We start from the raw sequence: 21,339 nt of genomic DNA, 5'->3' as shown, positions 1-21,339 counted from the left end.
CTTTTAAATGCCAGACAGGAGTTTAAACTTGATTTTTAAGGTATCAGGGAGCCATTGGAGTTATTTTGAGTTAGAAGAGTGAACTAGACAGACATGTGCTTCAGGAAAATAACTTTAGGTATTTAATAATAAATATATTAATTGAGTCAGAGGAGATTTCATGGGCTCCTATTCTGTCTAATAAATAATTTTTCAAACCATCTTTTTTAATCATCACTGAGTCTAAGGCAGAAGATAAATGTTTTTTAAAAAATCATTACTGATTCTAAGATTCTTAGAATCATTACTGATTCTAAGGCAGAAGAACAGTAAGGACTAGGCAATAGAGGTTAAGTGACTTGTCTGGGGTCACACTGCTAGAAAGTGTCTTGAGTTTAGATTTGAACCCAGGACCTCCAGTCTCTGTGCCTGGCTCTCCATCCACTTAGCCAACTCACTGCCCTTCTAATAAACTCTTCACTCAAGAAATTATTTTTCAACTTTTTCCTTTCAAATAAGTATTTTCATTCCCTTCTAATCTTTCTCCCTCAATAAAAAAAGAACATTTGTAATAAGTATATATACATAGAGTCAAACAAAATAAATTCTTCACTGATCATGTCCAGATAGGTTTCTCATTCTATATAATGAGTCCATCATCAATGGGCAACATGCGCCATCTTTGGGCCTTGGGAGTAGTGGTTGGTCATGGATCAGAGTTCTTGTCTTTACAGTATGGTCATTGTATAAATTGTTCAACTGATTCTGCTCACTTTACTTAGCATCAGCACATAGAAGTCTTCCCAGGTATCTCTAAATTTGCCCCTTTCACCATTCTTACAAGAATGATTCTATTACATTCATAAGCCATAATTTGTTCAAGTATAACCCAAATAATGTTTATAGTTACAGTTTCCAGATCTTTGCCACTATAAAAAAGAGCTTCTAAAAATATTTTTGTGCACATGAGTCCTTTCCTTTTCTCTTTAATCTCATTGGAGCTTGGGCCTAATAATGGTATCAGGAGGTCAAAGGCCATAGTTTAGTGACTTTTGGGACATAATATCACATTTCTTTCCAGAATGCCTAGACTGATTCCCAACTCTACCATTAGTACATTAATGGGCTTGTTTTCAACCTTTCCAATGGAATGTCTCATTTTCTTTTTTGGTAATTCTTCCAACATAATGAGCATGTTAGAACCTCAGAATTGCTTTAAATATACATTTTTGTAATTATTAGTGATTTGAAACATTTTTTCTCTTCCTTTGTAAACTCATATCCATTGGCCATTTATCAGTTAGTGAGTGGCTCTTAGAATTTAAATCAGTCCCAAATATACCTTGGAAAGGAGACCTTTTTTTAAACCCTTACCTTCCATCTTGGAATCAATACTGTGTATGGAATTAACCAGGAAGGCAGCTGAAGGAAGTCTTTTTTCTTTATATCCTTCTAAGCATCTTGCACTGTAGCTTGTGCCCTTGTGGTTTGATCATTTTCAGTGGCTTCCAACTCTTAATAGCTCAATTTGGGATTTTCTTGCCAATGATACTGGAGTGGTTTGCCATTTCCTTCTCTAACTCATTTCATGGGTGAAGAAACTGAGGCAATCGGGTTTAAGTGACTTGCCCAGAGTCACATAGCTAATAAGTATCTGAGGCCAGATTTGAACTCAGGAAAATAAGTTTTGCTGACTCTAGACTTAGTACTTTATCTACTATGCTACTTAGCTGCCCATCTTGTACGAAGTAGGTGCTTAATTTATTTCCTAAATTCAAATGGCTTAAAAAGCTTCTTATTCCAATCTTTGAATTTCTCATTGCCCTTTTTTCTTTTCTATTTTTAATTTAATTTGCTTTTTTTTAGGGACTTTTCCTGGCCCTAAATTAGCATGTACTTTTATAGTTGGTGAAAGTACTCTGACTTCCTTAGACTCTAGAGCTAAATAGTAGAGGAGAGAACAGGGGGATTTTAAGGAATGGTAGGTGATAGGTGATATAAGATTCTTAAAGATTTACAAACATTTTGCATGTTATTTCATTTGTGAGGTATTACTGGCGAAACTGAGTCAAAGAGAAGTTGTGACTTGCCCATGTTCACACTTATTAGAGTCAGGATTTGAACTCAGATCTTATGTTTCCCTGTATGTCCTGTATTTTTTAATTATAACAACTACTATCTAATATATTTCAAAAATAGCTAGGATTTTCATTCTTTATGGGCACAATCAATCAGTAAACATATATTAAATTTCTACTATGTGCCAGACACTTTGCTAAGAGCTGGGAAAAACTCACAAAAACTCTGTGAGATAGGTATCATAGATGTTATTATCATTCCCATTTTATAGCTGAGGAACCTGAGGTTTAAAGAGACAAACTTCCTTTCCCACAGCCACATGGCTAGTAAGTGTCAAAGACATGGTTTCAAACCAAGGCCTTTCTTGACTCTATGTCCAATGCTTTTTCTATTATGTTGCTCGACTTATATTCCAAGGAATATAGAAGGAAGTGGGAAGAGAGTAATGTGCCATATCGCAGTGGAAACTTAAAGAGAACTTTTATTCACATCCTACTCTGATGCCTCTTTGTAGTATGGAGGAGATTCTTGGGTTCTCCAAGGCTACTTTCCAGTAGACTATATGTTCCCTGAGTGAAGGGGCTTGTCTTTTTTATTTTCAATCTTCAGACATGGCAGTTACTTAATATTTGTTGCATGGAATTAATTGAATGCCAGTGAAACATAAACTCTGGCAGGCCCTCCCAGGTTGCTGAGTTTTGAAGATTGGGCCAGTGACTACCCTGTTAACTTGGGAAAAACACAGAACTACTAAAGTAGTTAGAAAAGCCAAGTCTTTAATCAGGAAAGAGATAGTGGCCACCACACAGAGTCAAACGCCTAAAAATCACACAAAGCCAAGGGCTCTAGGACTCTGGAAACTATCTCTGAGTGGATCACCACACAATAGAATTTGGGGAATTTATATACCTTTTGGGGAAACTAAGGCCAGGGAAGTAAGATTGATTGAAGTTACCACGGCTACAAGGAAATGAGAAATCCCAGACTGGATGATCTGGGAGAGGCTGATGCTTTGTAAAGGATACAAAAGGGAAGGATCCAGCCTAGGGCTGGGCTTCCTGGAGGGAGGACTTTGATACAATGGGAGAAACTACTAAGACAAAAGGGTACTTAAACGTTGATTTAAGTCTACCTTAGGGTCTATTGTTCAGTCTGAAACTGGTGAGTCTGAGACTTCCCTCAGGGTGAATTCTTGTGGTGCTGGGACAAATTTGGGGTCTTCAGATTTCAAATTGACACCCTAACCACTACTGAGAGAGACTTATTATAAGAAGAATAACCACACACATCAATTCATAAAGACCTTCCTGGGGTGATGACTTGCCTCTGGTAGAGAGAATACCCACTTTGATGAAATCACTGATCTTTTGCATTATTTAACAGGATGTGAAATTCTGGTATGTGAGCCAGTCGATAGCTTGGGCACTAAGGGTATCGTGGAAAGGAAGGGCTGCAGATAAGACTCTTGCAGCACTTAAGGAACCCTTCTGAAAAGATTTGAAAGATCATGACAGGAAAAGGGGCTGTGTTTCTTTGCTGCCCTTATTGTTCTTCTGGTTGCTCAGGTCCTGAGAATACCAGAATTTTTATATTTCAGTTGAGATGAGTGTCAGTCTCTTCCCTTCCCTCCTCTACTCCCTTCCCCTACTAGTTTTTTTTTTCCCTCAGAAAAAAAACACACACACAAAAAAAACAACTGATCTTTTGGATGGACATTGTCTTCCTATCGGCATCTGTTCCCCTTTGATTTGCAATCAGGGTGAGGGTGTCATATTGAAGATACTCCACCATCTTGTGAGAATGATGAATGGTATTGGATTCTTTATTCCCTAGTGAGAAGGAGCTGGCCTTATATTAAGAAATTTCCAGGCTGGTTTCCTTCTTTTCAGGAATGAAAAAAATAATCTAAAAGCATGTAAGGTCATATCTTCTACTTCATCCAACTTGGCTAAATCTCGCTCCCAAACAGAACACATGTAAACAGGCTCAGCGTCTTCTTAGGATCCACGAAGTTTGGTAGCTTCAAAGATTGGTTTATTTAGTCCTTCAATTTACAGTAGAGGAAACTGAGACCTAGAATAATCAAGTGGACTTGCCCAAGGTCACGAGGGGTGGGACTATGGAATGCAAGGCTCGAGACCCCCGGGGCTTTTTCCACCTCTGCTTTCTTCTTTCTTTCGTCCTTGCCCTTCCCCTCAGCCTTTCCATCCGCAAGCCAGTCAACAAGCAGTTAAGAGTTTACTCTGTGCTACACTACATTGTTTCTGCTGTGTCTGATCCTGCAGAAACTTCTGCCGGTTCACTGGGGTGGGGAGGGAACCTTTACTCATAAAAGACACGGACGAACTTTGAATCAATTGCCTGTTAGTGCAATGGCTAGTTTTTTACTCCTTTGCTTTAAAAAAAAAATCACTAGGGTATCCTGTTGGCCGAAGCTATCATCCTATCAAAGATGGGGGTGGGGTGGGGTGGTTAGGGAAGCTAGTTGGGTTTTAGCAGTGGGTGGCAAATTCTCCGTAGACAGTCCAGACTCTCCTCTGGGGCTGGTGCTCATTTGTGTGGGTGGGACCATGAATTGGTAATTGAGTTTGTGCGAACCTCTCGGTTGGGGCTGAGAGATAAGATTTGTTTTAGCGGATGGCCTAGAAGTCTGCCCGAGTGTGGAAAATAAACAATTACCTGCTCCCCTTCCGAGTGGCTTTAAAAACCCGCGGTTTGCTTTAAAACGGACATTGTTTTTCTTTAATTCCGTCTCAGGCTGCCGTCTACCTTTCAACTGCGAGATAAGTAAGACGGAAAAGTGTAATTTTAGCTAAGACTTTTCTCCTGGGGAGAGGGGGGAGGCTGGCGGGGGGGGGGGGATTGGAAAGGCTTTGGGAGTTATGATAGGAATTTGTAGTTTGGGAGGAATGGAATATTTTTTTCTGCACCCAACACTCGACCGCATCGCAATTCCTTTTTTTATTTTTACTTTGTACCATGTATGGCAGGAGGTTTGGGTAAAACCCGACTGGGTGACACATGGAGCTTAGGTAGCCTCCAGAGAATGGAGATGGCACCCGAATTAAAAGGGGGCATTGCTCTGCCTCTGATTTGATTTGGGGCTTCTCGGCACCCCCTCAGCAGCTGTTCCAAAGAGAAACAAGGACACAAACTTCTGTAGGGTCTGGAGTAATTTCACTGTACAGGGAAGCCCCCTCAGTGGGTCAGGGAGCTTTTAGGACCGTTTGCGGGTCAGAATAGGTTTTTCTCATTCCTTTCCTTTCCGAGTCTCTTTCCCCCCACCCCCAGCAGCAGAAAGGGAAAGTGTACAGTGGCTCTTCAAGAGCCCAGGCACCCCCTTTCCAGGCCCCCATCCCCGCTAGCCCAAGGGGCATGGGGAGAAGTGTGGGAGAAGAAGAGCCGGAGCCGGCTGGGGCTGGGGAAATCTCCTCTGCGTGATCCCACAGTGGAACTGGGCTAGGATCTGGAGCTGAGGTGGCCGGGGAGTGAGAGGAACGGGGCCGGAGGGTGACAGCCTCTTTCTTCCGCAGGACAGCCTCCTGCCTCCCCCTCCCATTTCGCCGCCCCTACATCTCCAGACACAAGCAGAAAAACCCTGTGCTCCTCTTTCTTAGTCTCTCTGCAGCTCTAGTCGCGGCTGCCTGCCGGCAGCCCAGCCCACGTTTTCTCTCTCTCCGGCTCCCTCCCCCCCTTCTGCTTTCCCCTCCCCTCCCCTTCCCTTTCTTCCCCCCTCCTCTTTCCTGGTCATGTGTCGCCTTTTTTTGTTTGCAGTGGAAACAATTTATCGCTCTTCTGCTAGCCCCGGCCCCCAAACGCTGCCGATCTCGAGTGGGGAGGTCGGACGGGCCGGGGAGGGGGCGGGGGGAGAGGAAAGAAAAGAGGCCGACTGCAGCAGGTCCCATGTCTCTCCCTTACCCTTCTCTCCCCTTCCTCCTCCTCCTCTTCCCGCTTCTGTTCCCCACGACCACCTCCTCCCTCGCTACTGCCTGCTGCACATTGTTAGCCAGGAGAGGAAGCGATGTGCACCTCCATCAGATGAAAGTTTGTAACCTCACACCCAAGGGCAGCGGTGGAATCTAATCCCACCCTCCACCCCCCCATCCCCTTCCCCACCCCACCCTGTCCCTGTCCCCGGCTGGAGCCAGGTAAGTTTATTTCAAGCTTTTGCAGGCTTCCAAGTGTATTCCGGGTGGGTGGTGAATCGGGAGAGGATGGGGGGAAAGTGAGGTTGGGGCCCAGCGGGATGGGCCGGGAATTGGTGGAGACCTACTCGTCTGTTTTAATTTCTGAAGGTGTTCCTCACCCCTCTGCAGCTGGGCATCTGGGTGGGGTGGGGAAGCATGTTTGCTCTGAGGTACAGAATGCGGCGGGGTTGGCCCAAGTGGGCAGAGGAAGAGAACCCCGGCGGAGCTAAGTTGGTTGGTCTAGAGAGTTTCCTGACCCGACGTACAGGATGTTTTCCTATTGCTTCAATTTCCGAAAGAAAAAAAAAAAAAGAAAGAAAAAGAAAGCGACCCCTTCACAAACAGACAAGAGTTGGTTTTATGTGAGGAGAACCGAGGACTTAGTCATTAAGACTGAGACTGGGGGGGTGGTCCCCAAGAATGAGTGGACGAGACGGTTCCTAAGATAACAAGAGATGTGCCTAACAAAGATTTTTTTTTGAAGCTGTCCAGCTTTGGCATGGGGTAGAGGGGAGTAAGTCTCCTGAAACCTTACTCCACCACGCAGGCCCACATCTCCCTCTTCTCTATCATGTTTTCTTGGGTGCATGATAAGTTGGGGGCTGTATTTATTTTTATGACATGCAACCCGTAAGGCCAATAAACCGTTTATGACATCTGACCAGCAGTGAAGGTATGTGAGCTCCCAACTGCCCTGTGTGTGGGGAATAAGAGCAGTTTCCCCGTCTCCTAGCAACGCCGCTGATTGACTCCAAGCCCAGCCAATCTCTGCCTTCGCTGTTCCCCTTCAAATGTTTTTGACAAGTACAGTAGAAGGGAGCCCAGGGTGTGCGCGCGCAGAAGGGGGGGGGGCGTGCGGGGGGGGGGAGGAGGATGGAGTTGCCCCTGGCCCCGCAAACTCTTGACTCTTTTAGCTTAGCTATTGAAATATCTATTTCCCCCCCCCCCCAACCCCTAGTGAACATCTGTTGAGGCCTTAACATTAATGCGTCTGCCAGTTATGGTGGAGAATTTTTAGAAGTGGGCAAGAAACAAGCTTTTCTAAAGCAGTTTATCGCTTTAAAAAAACGCAAGGCATAAAAAACAAAGTGTGTGTCGGGGTATTGTAACTAATTCTAAAAAGAAAAGTTGTAAGGGGGTCAACACTGAATAACTATTGACATATCTGCTGGAACAGCCTAATTGGCAGCAGATTAAAAAATGTTTGCTTAACTGCATACTCTTCCTCCCCCCCCCCCCCTTTCTCTAGACTAGGGAGGGGAAAAGATTTGGCTAGTGCTGCAGTTAGAATAGAATAATGGAAAAATCTTCAGCTGTGGTTTCTGGAAAATGTGTTTTAAACCAAACTTAGAGGTCAAGAGCTTTTGCACACTGTTGCTGTAAAATATATGATTTGTAGCTATGTAGTTGGGGAGGGGGAGGGAGGGAGTTGAAATGAAGGCTCTCAGAATAGAGACAACAAAGAAATGCAAGAAGGTTATTGGACCTCACTCCCTTACTCTTTATTTTTCTAAACTTATTTTTGAAGTATCATTTAAAGAAAGAAACTATTATTGCTGGCCTCTGAAAATGTTTGTTTAAAACAAAAGAAAACATGGAGAATAGCTTGTTCATTCCTTTGGGAAGCTACTGACAAATAAGCAAATTAAACAGAAAGAGAGCAGCATGTTGTCATAGCAACAGTGCAATTAAATTACTTTACTGTCAGCCATGATATAATTTTCCTGTTTAGAAGCTCATGAGACATAAAACTTTCATTTAGAGCTCAAGTTGACTTAAGCTTGAAGAGTTGGTCTAGCTTGTTCCCCTTTGAGGAGTAGGAAGTTCTATTTGTTCACCAGAAATGCAGATATTTGATGAGAACTTTCAGACCTTTGAGAAAGAAGCCCAGATTTGATCTAATTATAAAGAAAACAATTTTCAGGTTATAGTAAAACTCCTCCCCCTTGCCCACTGTAGTGGCTCCTGTTTGGAAGGAATAGAATATATACCTTGTAGGCAAAATTTCATTCATGTTTCCTGCTTCAGGGAAACTTCACACTAGTGTTCTGCATTTCCTTTAAAATTAACAGATTATACTCACAGCTTTCTTATCCTTTTGGAATTGCAAGTAAGGGACTGGAGGGATCATTTCATGTACCATTTTTCCTTCTCCTGTCCTCATTTTAATAGATGAGGAAACAGCTTTAAAGAGGGGAAAAGAGACTTGCTCAAAATCACACTGATAATAAGTAGTAGGTTGAAAGCTCAGCTCAAAAAGTTGATTTAACCTTTTAGAGTAGAAAAGGTACTCTTAGAACTAATTTTTTTCATTCATTCAAAATAATGGTTATTAAGCCCAGCTGTGTAGAGGCATCTAGATAGTGCAGTGGATAGAAAGCTGGGCTTGGAGTCAGTAACACTGGAGTTCAAATTTGGCCTCAGACATTTACTAGTCATATGACTCTGAGCAAGTCACTGAACTTCTGTGTGCCTCAGTTTCCTCAACTGTAAAAGGGGATAATAGCACCTATCTCAGAGTTGTAAAGGAGCAAATGAAATGATAATTGTGAAATGCTCAGCACAGTACTGATACATTATAGTTATATTCCTTTCCTCCCCCCCCCCCCCCGTGTGAATTAATGAACATATATGTGGGGAGGGGAGCAGGTAGGCAATGTATTGTATTAGTTTGATGCTAGGAAGACTTGAATTCAGTCAACATTTATTAAGCACCTCTGTCTCAGAACAGGTATGTTTTATATATGAACTTGTTCAAGTCACTGAAATGCACATTGTTTTAGGCAGCTCTGAGACTATAGTTGAAGAAAAAGTGTGGACTCACTTCATCTAAAAACGTTTCCTCAGGGCCCATACCCTCAAGGAGCTAGTAGAGAGGGATTGTATATAGATAAACTAATACAAATTAGAATATAGTAATTCCATGGTACTTTAAGTGGCTTGAAAGCCAGGTCTGGAGACCGGAGGGTTATGGGTTCAAATTTGACCCCAGGCACTTCCTAGCTGTGTGACCCTGGGTGAATCACTTAACTCCAATTGTCTAGCCTTCCCACTCTTGTTTCTTGTAAGTGATGCTTAGTAATGCTTTTAAGACAGAAGGCAAGGGTTTCATTAAAAAAAAAAAGTAAGGTTATAATAAGTCAATAGAAGGAATGCCAAGTGTTGAAAGAGGAAAAGATCCCTTTAAACTTTGAAAAATCAGTAAAGATTTGTTCAATGCATATTGCCACAGTGAGAGATCCTTAGGTTGTGATGGGGAGTCAAAGGACTAACTTGGTTTGAATCTTGACTGCTGTTTACTTACTTGTTAAATTTGACATCTAGGAAGTACTTCCCCCCTCTCTGGGTTTCCTCATTTATGAAATGAGAAGGCTGCTGAGGTCTCTCCCTGATCCAAATCTTGTGATCCCTTAAGTAGGGTGTCAAGGCTATCAGAGACAAGTCTTAATGGTTCTTTGATAGGTCTTGGCATTTTGTGTCTTAGCTCCTTTCCAAAATGTATCCCTCCCACCCACCCCCCCTTTAAACAACAAACCAAAAAGAAACCACCAAACCAAACTGTTTTTTAGCTGTAAAACAAGAGGCATCCAAATTACTCTTTTGAATAATTTCTACTGTGTTTCAAAACTTGTGTTGGATTTTAGATGGTTAACCAAACTTCCTATCAGCCTAGGTCATTCTTTTGAGGGCTGTTGGCATTCCTTCATTGACTTTTCTTAGTTGCTATTTTATTATATGCTTCTTGTTCTAGGTCACTGATAAAAGTAGGGAAATATAATTGTGTAGCAATACATGTAGCCGCCTTCCTAGCTTCTAGAGCCTCTAGTAACCTTTTTTTTTTTTTTTTTTTAACCCTTAACTTCTGTGTATTGGCTCCTAGATGATAGAATGGTAAGGGTGGGCAATGGGGGTCAAGTGATTTGCCCAGGGTCACACAACTGGGAAGTGTCTGAGGCCGGATTTGAACTTAGGACCTCCTGTCTCTAGGCCTGACTCTCAATCCACTGAGCTACCCAGCTGCCCTCCTCTAGTAACCCTTCTGATACCTCCCCTTCTCAGTGCTTCTAACATCATCCCATGGGCTCTTGAATGCCCTTTTTGGATACTCAAAAGTTACTGCCTTTTGAAATAAGCTGACCTTCTGTTTCAGTCCAGATATTCAGGGTTACTTTTCTTCAGACTATACAGATACAGCTCCATTTAAAATTGCAGATCTTGTTACTTGTGAATGGGAGAGATGCTGGGGAAAGAGGGAGAGAAATCCAAGAAAACACTAAAATGGATGTGGCCTCCTGACAATACAGTTTAATCACAATGCAGTCATGATGTACTCAAAATGGGAACAGCTGAACTTAATCTGAAACAACTGGCTTTAAGCTATGTGTGTGTCTGTACAAACACATACGTATCCATAAATGTGGCTATAAAGACACATATATTTATGCATAAATATATATGTGCGTGTGTCTTATATATGTTGTTGTTCAGTAGTTTTTCAGCCCTGAGTCTTTGTGTTTTCATTTGGATTTTCCTTGGCAAAGCTACTTGGAGTAGTTTGCCATTTCCTTCTCCAGCTCTTTACGAAGGAGGAAAATTAGGCAAATTGTGAAATGATTTGCTCAGGGTCACACAGCCAGTAAAGTATCTGAGGCTGTTTTTGAACTGATGAGAAGTTCTCTTAATTCCAAGGCTGGCCCACTATTTACTGAGCCACCTATTATTCTATATACACATATGTATATATTTACACACAAACAAATATTTTAAAGCCCAGAGATGTGTATATAATGTATAATACATTTAAACACTATTTTGCATTCTCTTGACAATATTTATTGTTGGATTCAGGGGAATCTGGCTGCAAGTAAGTATTGATATCAAGGAAATAGAAGAAAGCAGCATGATTGAGCCCACCTTGACTTATTTGTAGGACCTGTGAATTTTAATCCTAATTCAGACAGTTATGGTCATCAGGCAAGTCACTTTCACCTCAGTTTTCTCATCTGGAAAATGGAGATAAGAATACTTTACTCCCTCCCTCACAAGGTCATGAGAAAATGGCATCTTAAACTCTTTAAGATGCAATAGAAACACAGATTGTTGCTCCGTCTTGTCATCTCTTGGAGAATGGTGAAACCTTGGCATTCAACATAATAACTTGTTGGGGTGGGGAATGGTGGGAGGGTCACTTCAGTGACTCAGTTTCTCCTTTTTTGTTTATTTGTACCTCATGATTAATGGTTAAAGTCTTGTGATGTAATATCACAAGTGTTCCATTATTTCCCATGTCATTGTGATTGCTATTATCCTGTTTAAAATCAGTACCTCTTCTGGATTGTAAAGGATTTAATTTGTTCACTTTTTCATGTGTAGAATAATGTGAACAATGCATAAAGATAGATGACCATGTAGGGGGGGAATGTGTAGGTGGAGGTAGGGGAAAAGAGAGGTATGAAGGAAGCTTCATATACTTTCTTTAAGAATTTACCAGCTAATATTTTTCTCTCAAATTTACTTTGCTAGGAGCCTCCACCTAAATGGGTCCAGTCATGCCTCCCAGTAAGAAGCCAGAGGGCTCAGGAATAAGTGTTTCCAGTGGCCTGAGCCAGTGTTACAGAAGTAGTGATTTGTCCAAGTCCCTTCACGATGACGATGACCTCGACTTTGCCTTGCCTGCCATCCGATTAGAAAAGGGGGCCATGGAAGATGAAGAGCTCACCAACTTGAACTGGTTGCATGAGAGTAAGAACTTGCTGAAAAGCTTTGGGGATTCGGTCCTCAGGAGTGTCAGCCCTGTTCAGGACATCGATGACGACACCCCCCCATCTCCCGCTCACTCTGACATGCCCTATGATGCCAGGCAGAACCCCAACTGTAAACCTCCTTATTCTTTTAGCTGCCTCATATTTATGGCCATTGAAGACTCTCCAACCAAGCGACTGCCAGTAAAGGATATATACAACTGGATCTTGGAACACTTTCCATATTTTGCAAATGCACCCACGGGGTGGAAAAACTCAGTGAGACATAATTTGTCATTGAATAAGTGTTTTAAGAAAGTGGATAAAGACCGAAGCCAGGTAAGCCTTTCAGGGTCTGGAAATGATGTGTATAATTCTGTTGCCTCTGCTAATTTTGTTTTAATCTTCTCTGCTAAAGGGGGGAAAAAGCCATCCTTTTGAAGATCTCCTTTTAAGGGAGTATAAGTTCATTGTGCCGAAAAAACCAGCAGAGTCTTTAGGATGGCCGATTATGACTATTTAATTCGTTGTCTAGACATCCAAAAGAATTCTTCTAAACTTTGCCCCCCAAAGTTGGCATCTTTATGCATATTTAATCTAACACGGTTTTTAGATATCATTGCTAAGACTACTGCTTGTAGTATTTCTACACCATCATTATATGAATGACAACTTTGGGTTTTAGACTTCAAGAAAGGTTCTATTTGCAGGCACTAATTCCTAAAGTTTGCACGTGCCTAAGCAAACCAACCCCTGAAAAGGTACATATAGAAGAGAGCTGCATCTCTGTATCTTCTCTGCCTTATTAACCTAGAGAAAAGAGGAGCTACCTTAATATTGTGGTATAAATGGATATTTTCAGAGTGCCCCTCTGATAGAAAACCAAAAATAGACAGGGAATTTTATAGAACACTTTCTTTAACTGTTTGTGTAATAAGTGGTTGGCTATGTCTGACTACTTTGTATGAAACTCCTAGAAGGTTTAGGGCTGGATTCTAGGAAAATCCACAACTGACTTGGTATTTTTGTGTTTTGTTTTTAAGTTGTACAGAGAGGAGTTATTTTTTTTTTTGTTGTGTTTTTTTCTTCATATATGTGGACTCTAGGGGATAATAAATATACCACCTGTCCTCCTCCCCTCCCCCCCAACAATTTTTTGAAGTTTCAGTTTGATCTAAGGATAGCTATTGTGTTGGGTCAGCTGCTCTGCAGAATTCAGGCCTTGACTTCTACCTTGGGACAGAGTTCTGTTTTAAAATGGAATCAGGAGGCTGTGGAAACTACTCATGTCCTGAGTGGAATAAAACTTCATGGGGAAATGGAAAGAGGGGTGGTTTTCCTTGTGCTTCTTGGATTTACTGTTTTTGAAAATCCAGCTCACCCAGTGTTCATGTTCAAGAGTTTGAAAAGCTGATCAGGAGAGAGAGGGAGAAGGATTTGGACCGGGAGGGACTAAGCCTACCAAGCCTTTGATCTCTGGCAGAAGAGGCCTGTCCAAAGTGTATGGGTGTGAATATTCATAAGTGATTCTCTCTCCTCCTTCAGACCCTTCTTCCTGGAGTTCTTTGGATTTTGTTGTTCAGTCCTTTCCACTCTTTATGACCCCATTTGAGGTTTTCTTGGCAAAGGTACTGGAGTGGTTTTCCATTTCCCTTCACTAGCTTATTCTACACATGAGGAAAAGGAAGCAGACAGGGGTTAAGTGACTTGCTCAGGGCCACATAGCTAATAAGTGTGGGAAGCTGATTTTGAATTCAGATCTTCTTGACTCCAGGGCCTGGCACTATCCACTGGGCCACCTAGCTGTCCTCTTTTAATTCCCTGTTTTAATATAAGTGTAATGACTGGATTTGTACTGCCTGGGACAAACAGTGCTAGAGAGACATGCCCTGTTCCTCTAGTAGGCCTCAGTTTTTGAGGATTTAGCTTTGGCTCAGTCTCTTTGCTGTATTAGGTCTCTCATACCATTCATCTGTATTTTTTTTCCTCTGAGCCCCTGTGGCATTTGAAGGCCTGAAGGTTGGGCAGTGGTTGACTCCAGCAAGTGCACTAAGATTTAAGGATGGTCCTCATTAGCAAAGTGCCTTAGCCATTTTAAGCACCAAATACAGGCATTCTTGGGATTGTTTAAAGGCAGGTTCCCTGGGAGAAAGAAAAAAGTTGGGTTAAACCCTTCTACAAGCAAAATCACTAAGAAGAAACCCCTTCACCCTCATTTAAAAAAAGACAAACATTATTAATAAAGCAACTTTCACCAAGATTTTCAGCCTGTTGGGAAATGTTCTTGCAGGTTACCACGTGTATGTGTCCACATGTTTGACATATTGTACATGTGCCTAAAAGTAAGTGCCCCATTCTGAAACTTGAAACAAGATGAATTCCAAAGCATAAGAAGATTTTGGAGTATTATCAGCTTTGGAAATTGAAAGCGACCGCAACTTGGTGGTATGCCAATCCATACCCCACACTGGGAGAAACTGAACTTCCCTCCTTTCTCCAAGTCTCCCCCCATTTCTCAGTCCTATTTACCTTGGTGCCCTTTTCAGAACCAGTTCGAATACCTGCTAGTGAACGAGTATTTGTTTTAAAGACTTGAAAAGATTAATCTTTCACAGGCCTCCTTTCTTATCCCTTCTGGCCTGTATTGACGCGTTTTTGATGGGCTTCCAGGAAGCTTTTTAGTTTAGGTGTCTTTGGCCAACATGATGCCGTGGGAAGAAAGCAAAGGCTTCCAGGATGTGTTTCCCCTTTTTCTTTCTTTTTTTTTTTTATTGATGTTACTGGGTTTTAAAGAAAAATTAGGTAAAGAAACAATTTTGGACAACCGATTGCTGACATTTTATGATTCAGATCCCCCTCCCCCTGAAGTAAATATTCTGATCTAGGTTATATCAGTGCTTTTACACAATATGTATTTCCATATTGTTCATGCGGTGACAGATGTGTATCACCCATATAATAAAAAAAAAACATGAAAGAAATAAAATGGAAGATGGCATGCTTTGATCTACAGACTCTTAACAGTCTTTCATTGGCTATAAATAGCATTTTTCTTCATGGATCCCTTGTGGTTATCTTGGAGACTTGCTTTGCTGATAATAGTTTAGTCCTTCACAGCTTATCATTATATAATATTTCTGTTACTGAATGCACTATTCTGGTTCTGCTCACTCCACTTTGTATCAGTTCATATAAGTCTTTCCATGTTTTTCTGAACTCATCCTGTTTGTTATTTCATATAGTATAATAGTATCACAACCATATACCACAATTTGTTTGATCAATCCCTAATTGATGGACGCTTCCTCCGTTTCCAATTCTTTGCCACTACAAAGAGAGCTGCTAAAACTATTTTTGTACTGATAGGTACAAGAGGATTGAGGATCAAGGCCAAGCCAAAGCTCCGTTCTTTATTTTATTTCTGATCTCTTTGGCATACAGACCCAGTAGCATTATTGCTGGGTCAAAGGGTATGCAATAGTTTTATGAGTGTGGTTTTATATTGTTTTCCAGAATGGTTGTATCAGTTCACAGTTCTACTAATAGCGCATTAAAGTGTTTCAGTTTTCCCATATCCCCTCCAAAATTCATCATTTTCCTTTTTGATCATATCAACCAATCTGATTGGTGTCAGGTTGTATCTCAGAGTTGTTTTAATTAGCATTTCTCTAATAGTGATTTGGAGCATTTTTTCTTATGATTATAGATTGTTTTGATTTCTTCCTCTGAGAACTGTCTATTTTTATATTTAGCCATTTATCAGTTGGGTAGTGCTTTTTAGTCTCATAAATTCAAGTCAGTTTTTTACATATGTGAGAGATTAGACCTTTGTCAGAAATACCTGCTATAAAATTTCCCCCCCAATTTGTTGTTTCCCTTATAATCTAGGTAGCATTGGTTTGGTTTGTACAGAAATTTAAAAAATGTAATCAAAGTTATCCATTTCGTTTTTTGTTATAATCTCCACATTTTGTTGGGTTATAAATTCTTTCCATAACCATCGGCCTGACAGGTGCACTTTTCCTGTATTCCCCTAGTTCAGTGATGGACAAACTACTGCCCGCTGGCCAGATGCTTAGGGGTGATGGTGGTGAAATGTTCTATCTGGCCCCATATTCCTAATCTGACAAATACAGTGAGTAGGATACAATACAATGAAACTTGGAAAGAGTTGCCTTAGAAACCGACTGGCAGATGAGCATTTCCTTTCCTTTGGCCCCCTCTTTAAAAAGTTTCCCCATCACTGCCCTAGTTTGTTTATGATGTCACCCTTTATTCGATCAAGTATCCATTTTGAGTTTTATCTTGGTATATGGTATGAGATGTTGGTCTCTGCCTTATTTCTGCCATACTCTTAGTTCTGTTTTTCCTGGCAGTTTTTGTCAGTTAGTGGTCTCTTCCCACCAAATCTTAGATCTTTGGATTTATTGAATGCTTGGTTACCCTGGTTGTTAACTGCTCTGTGTTGAGTACCTAACCCATTCCATTGATCTGCTACTTCATTTCTAAGTCAATACCAGATGGTTTTGATGATGACCACTTTAAAATAAAGTTTGAGATGGCTAGGCCTCTTTCCTTCACATTTTTTTTCTTCATTAATTCCCTAGATATTCTTGGCATTCTACTTTTTATTTTCTTCTTTATAACTCTGGGGCCTGTTAAAGATCATTCTCAGTAGTATAGAATTTCAATGAGGGAAAGTGTAGAAAAAGGCGATCTGTGACCCATACTTCTTAGACTAAAGACTCTTGACCATCTTCCTTACACAGTCCTGAAATTTGGCATTGGGATAGAATTTGAAATGTGTGTCCGAAGGCAGGAAATATGCAGCCTTGTATGTGTGCTTCATATCCTGAATGGAACCTTCAGTGCTGTCTTGAGGACCTTTTAGTCATTTCTGCCCCTCTCCCTTTCCCCCTTTTTTGTTTGCATCAAAGTTTATAGCTAGATTTTAAATTGGGATTTAGTGCTTTGTGGCCCAGACACATAAAGCCTTTATTGATTTTAAACCCTACTGTCTTAGAGACAATTCTCATTATTGGTTTCAAGGCAGAAGAGCAGTAAGGGCTAGGCATTTGGGGTCAAATGACTTGCCCAGGGTCACACTGCTTGAAAGTGTCTAAGGCCAGTTTTGAAACCCACTCCTCCTGACCTATATCTTTGTCGATTGATGCATTGACTTAGTCCTCTCTACAAAAACTTAATTACATATTTGTATTGGTCTGAGAGGTTTAGAAACTTCTGCTTTTACCTTTTTATAAGATATCTGAGACAAAGTTTTAAATATTAAAATTTGAAGGCTCTTGACTTTGTGTGATCCACATGGCTCTCTGGCACTGTCCTGGAAATGTTTTTAAACATTTTTAAACCCTTAACTTCTGTGTATTGACTCCTAGGTGGAAGAGTGGTAAGGGTGGGCAATGAGGGTCAAGTGACTTGCCCAGGGTCACATAGCTGGGAAGTGTCTGAGGAGACAGAGGGTTTTTTTTATTTATTTATTTTATTTATTTATTCATTTATTTTATTCATTCATTCATTTATTTATTTATTTATTTGTTTGTTTGTTTGTTTGTTTGTTTGTTTGTTTATTTATTTATTTATTTTGTTTAAGCCCTTACCTTCTCTCTTTGAGTCAATACTGTGTATTGGCTCCAAGGCAGAAGAGTGGTAAGGGTAGGCAATGAGGGTTAAGTGACTTGCCCAAGGTCACACAGCTAGGTAGTGTCTGAGGCCAGATTTGAACCTAGGACCTCCCATCTCTAGGTCTGGCTTTCAATCCCCTGAGCTACCCACCTGCCCCCGAGAAAGAGGTTTTAACCCCATCCCTTGTTACTGTCTGTGACCTTAACAAGGAGGTTCTTTGGACTAGCTGATCTCTCTAAGCATCTTTCTGGCTTAAATGTTCTCTGAATCTGTTAGTACTTCCAAATGAGAAATAAAAACCAATCATGCTTTTATAGCCCAGATCATAAGGCCTGAGCCTACATTCTCCTGTTCGTCATCCACTCCTTCTATTTTTAAACAGAATGCTATTCAAAATACATGATGTTTATAAACAATAAGTCTGCCTTGTGGATTATTTGGAACCTGATTGGAAAGCTGTGTCTTTTGAGAGTTTGAAAGACATTTGTATTTGTTGTAGGGCAGCTATTCTTAACCCAGAATATCTTTAAGGGGTTTTGGCTGGAGTTGAGGGGGGTTATGAACTTGTGAGGAGGGGAAATTGCACCTTTATTTCAATATAATTGATTTCCCTTGTAATCTTAGGTATTTCACTTTGTGCATTAAAAAAATTTATCCTTAGAAGGTGTCCATGGATTACCCATGAGGTATGAGGTCTATGACACTAAAAGGTTAAGAACTCTGCATTTTGAGGTGTGGAGAAAACATTGGGGTCAGTTAGAAAGCGAAGCAGAATGGGAATTACTAGATTTGGGTTTTTGTCTCAGCATTGTCACTGGGCAAATTATTTCAAATTCTTTCTCCTTGTTGGTAAAAATAAAAAGTTTAGGTTGAATGATCTCTTCATTTACCTCTAAAAATTCTCTGAAAAGTTTTTGGGAGGGAAGTATGCCCCTTAATATATGAGAGAGAGAGAGAATGAATGAGAATATGTTTGGTTTTCCTCTGATGTGACAAAATCCTGTTGTTTATAGAGGCTAAAGACAATCTTAAACTTGACCCATATTGCTGACAGTTGCTAGACTGTACTTTTCCTGGTTCCCAAGTCTTTCTTATTCTCTCTTGTTTCTCCTGACTGATCAGACAAAGGTTCCATCTCTTCCCCCTTATCCCTTCAAGGTCCACGGTTACTTTCAAAGTCTTATATTCCTATGTCTGTGGGCAGTTTTTCTTTTTCAAAATGGTTTGGCAGATGAATTTGTCTGTTATGTGATAGCACCCCCATATGCTCAAAAATATGAAATGATAATAGCTTTTAATCTCTGCCTCCTGATAAAACGAAACAACATCTCTGGAAGGTTCTTCTCCCTCAAACTTGTCATAGATTCATTGGTGTAATTATTGGGGAGGGGTTTGGGGGGAAGGAAAGATTAATTTTAGTGGGAAAATGCCCTTTGAATGCATGCCCTCTGGATCTAGAGACTAAACCCTTATCCTCTACCTCACCCACCCACCCACCCACTAAATAATTGCAAGTTGGATGAAAATATGGTCAAGTTTATAGAGTGTCTCTGTTTTCTGACTGTAGGTTCTGCGGGACTTGCAGTCAGATCTGCCTTGGAATTCCTACCTTGACAGCTTACTGGTTAAGACTTGGTCAAATCAAAACTTTTCTGAGCCTTTCTTTCCTCATCTAGAAAATGGGGGTTGTTTTCCAGATGCCACTTGATGATAAGACATACAATTAGGAGGGTTTTCTTTCCCCACCTTCCTTGTCATTTTTGCACTGCCGGTCTCACAGGATTTTTTTGAGTATCGACGGAGATTCTTCTAATAATAATCCCATCGGCCAAGGCCCTCTAACATGGTATCAGGAACCTGCCTGTGCCAGAAAATGTTTGCTTCTCATTTGCCCTGGTGCTTTTTAGTTATGTCCTGCAAGGCTTTCCTTCTGGATTAGACCCAGCGAGGCCTGGTTTTGAATGGGATGAATAGAGAACAAAGGCCGAGGCAGAGGCACCCAGCAGCCTCTGTAGTGGGGATTCCTTCTGGGGACTTAAGGAAATTCTTGTCTGCTGGTGCTTTGCTAGGCCCTGTGACCAGCCTCCTTGAGATGCTTCTTGGGCTCCCAGAGAGCTTGTTTGGATAGACTTTGGTTGTCCCGTCTGCCTGCTCTGCCGGCCGGGATCTGGGCCCTCTTCATTTGTTTGCTTCCCCAGTGTCTGACCCGATAGTTGCCCTGATTTCCTTGGTGGGGGCTTTCCTCCACCTTTAGGTTTCTTTTGTACTTGGCTTTTGCTGCCTTAGCTCTTCCCTCCGTTTTCTTGGGATTTACACCTCCCCACCCATCAGGACCAGCACACCTGATGAGAGGTGGCAGGAGCAGCAGCAGCAGCAGGTGGAAGCCCAAGGGAGAGGTTTCAGACCATCAGGACTGTCTGAAAAAGCCATGGGTGAGAGCTTTCCAAGCAGAGATGTGATCGAGGCATTCCCATTGCAGATGGACTTCACCTAGATTTCTTTTTTCATTCTGAGACCAAGCAAAAGCTTGCCACGATATATTCAGCTTTTGTTTGGAGGGAAACCCTTCTTCAAAGGTCTGCCATGGGATTGCTCTGGATCCAGATGTGAGGATATTACTCAGGGGGACCTGAGACCCATGCTAGCAATGTGACCCTGGGCAAGTCACTTAACCCTGTTTGTCTCAATTTCCTTCTCTGTAAAGTGAGCTGGAGAAGGAAATGGCAAACCTATCCAGTGTCTTTGCTAAGAAAACCCCAAAAGGGGTGTCAAGAAGAGTTGGGCACCCTTGAAAAACAACGTTTTCCCAGTTCTTATTTGGTACCATTCTTTTTTTAAACCCTTACTTTCTGTCTTAGAATTAATACTGTGTTCCAAGGCAGAAGAATGGTAAAAGTGGGGGTTAAGTGACTGAGACCAGATTTGAACCCGGGACCTCCTGTCTCTGGGCCTGGCTCTCTATCCACTGAGCTACCCAGCTGCCCCCTATGATTATTTTTCTTTAATATTAAAATCAGGAGTCAATTGGTCATCTTTCCCAGCTCTCTCCCTTGTCCTCAGAGGTGAGTTCCATGCTACGGCAGGATGGTGGGTTCTAGAGAATCATAGGAAATTTTTATTCCTACATCATTGGTGGTCCAGGGTGAGTTTGGGCCGTCTCAGGTAGCAGATTTTCCTTAGTGGAATCCTGCAGTGTGAGCATCCCAAACAGACAAAAAGGAGAGTATCAAGCAGTACTTTGCCTGCCTCAGTAACCTTGATTATCAGGTTTTGTTGTATTCATTCCCAAGTCTTTGGCCCAAATGAAATGTGTTGTCCTTTTGCTTCTCACCTCAGAATCCTTTCTATTTCTGGCCTGAGTCATAATTTCAAAGTTGTTCAGGTTTTAGAAATCCAAGAAAGCAGCGGGGTGGTGCTTTGAAAAGAACATTAGTGAGTTGAAAGCCAGGCCCAGCAATAGGAGGTCCTGGATTCAAATGTGTCCTCAGACACTTCCTAGCTGTGTGACCCTGGGCAAGTCACTTAACTTCCATTGCCCATCTTTATTGTTTTTCTGTCTTGGAATCAACACACAGGATTGATTCTAAGGCAGAATTTAAGGGTTTAATTTGAAAAAAAAAATTCAGTCTTGGAACTAGGAAAACCTGAGTTCCTAATTTCACATCTGGTTTCAGAGACTTACTAGCTATGTGACTCTGGGCAAGTTACTT

At 41.4% G+C, this 21,339-nt stretch overlaps 1 protein-coding gene across 1 annotated transcript in view; it reads left to right on the top strand.

The window, feature by feature from the left end:
* Positions 1–21,339, top strand: part of FOXN3 (forkhead box N3) — a 313,833-nt gene that overhangs the window by 14,539 nt on the left and 277,955 nt on the right. Inside the window, exon 2 of the mRNA XM_044664996.1 lies at positions 11,769–12,325. Coding sequence (XP_044520931.1) covers positions 11,783–12,325 — 543 coding nt within the window. The 5' untranslated portion in view covers positions 11,769–11,782. The remainder of the gene's footprint in view (positions 1–11,768; positions 12,326–21,339) is intronic.

This window comes from Gracilinanus agilis, chromosome 2 (genome assembly GCF_016433145.1).
Source record: "Gracilinanus agilis isolate LMUSP501 chromosome 2, AgileGrace, whole genome shotgun sequence".
Taxonomy (NCBI): Eukaryota; Metazoa; Chordata; class Mammalia; order Didelphimorphia; family Didelphidae; genus Gracilinanus; species Gracilinanus agilis.
This window is presented reverse-complemented; position numbering and strand designations above follow the sequence as displayed.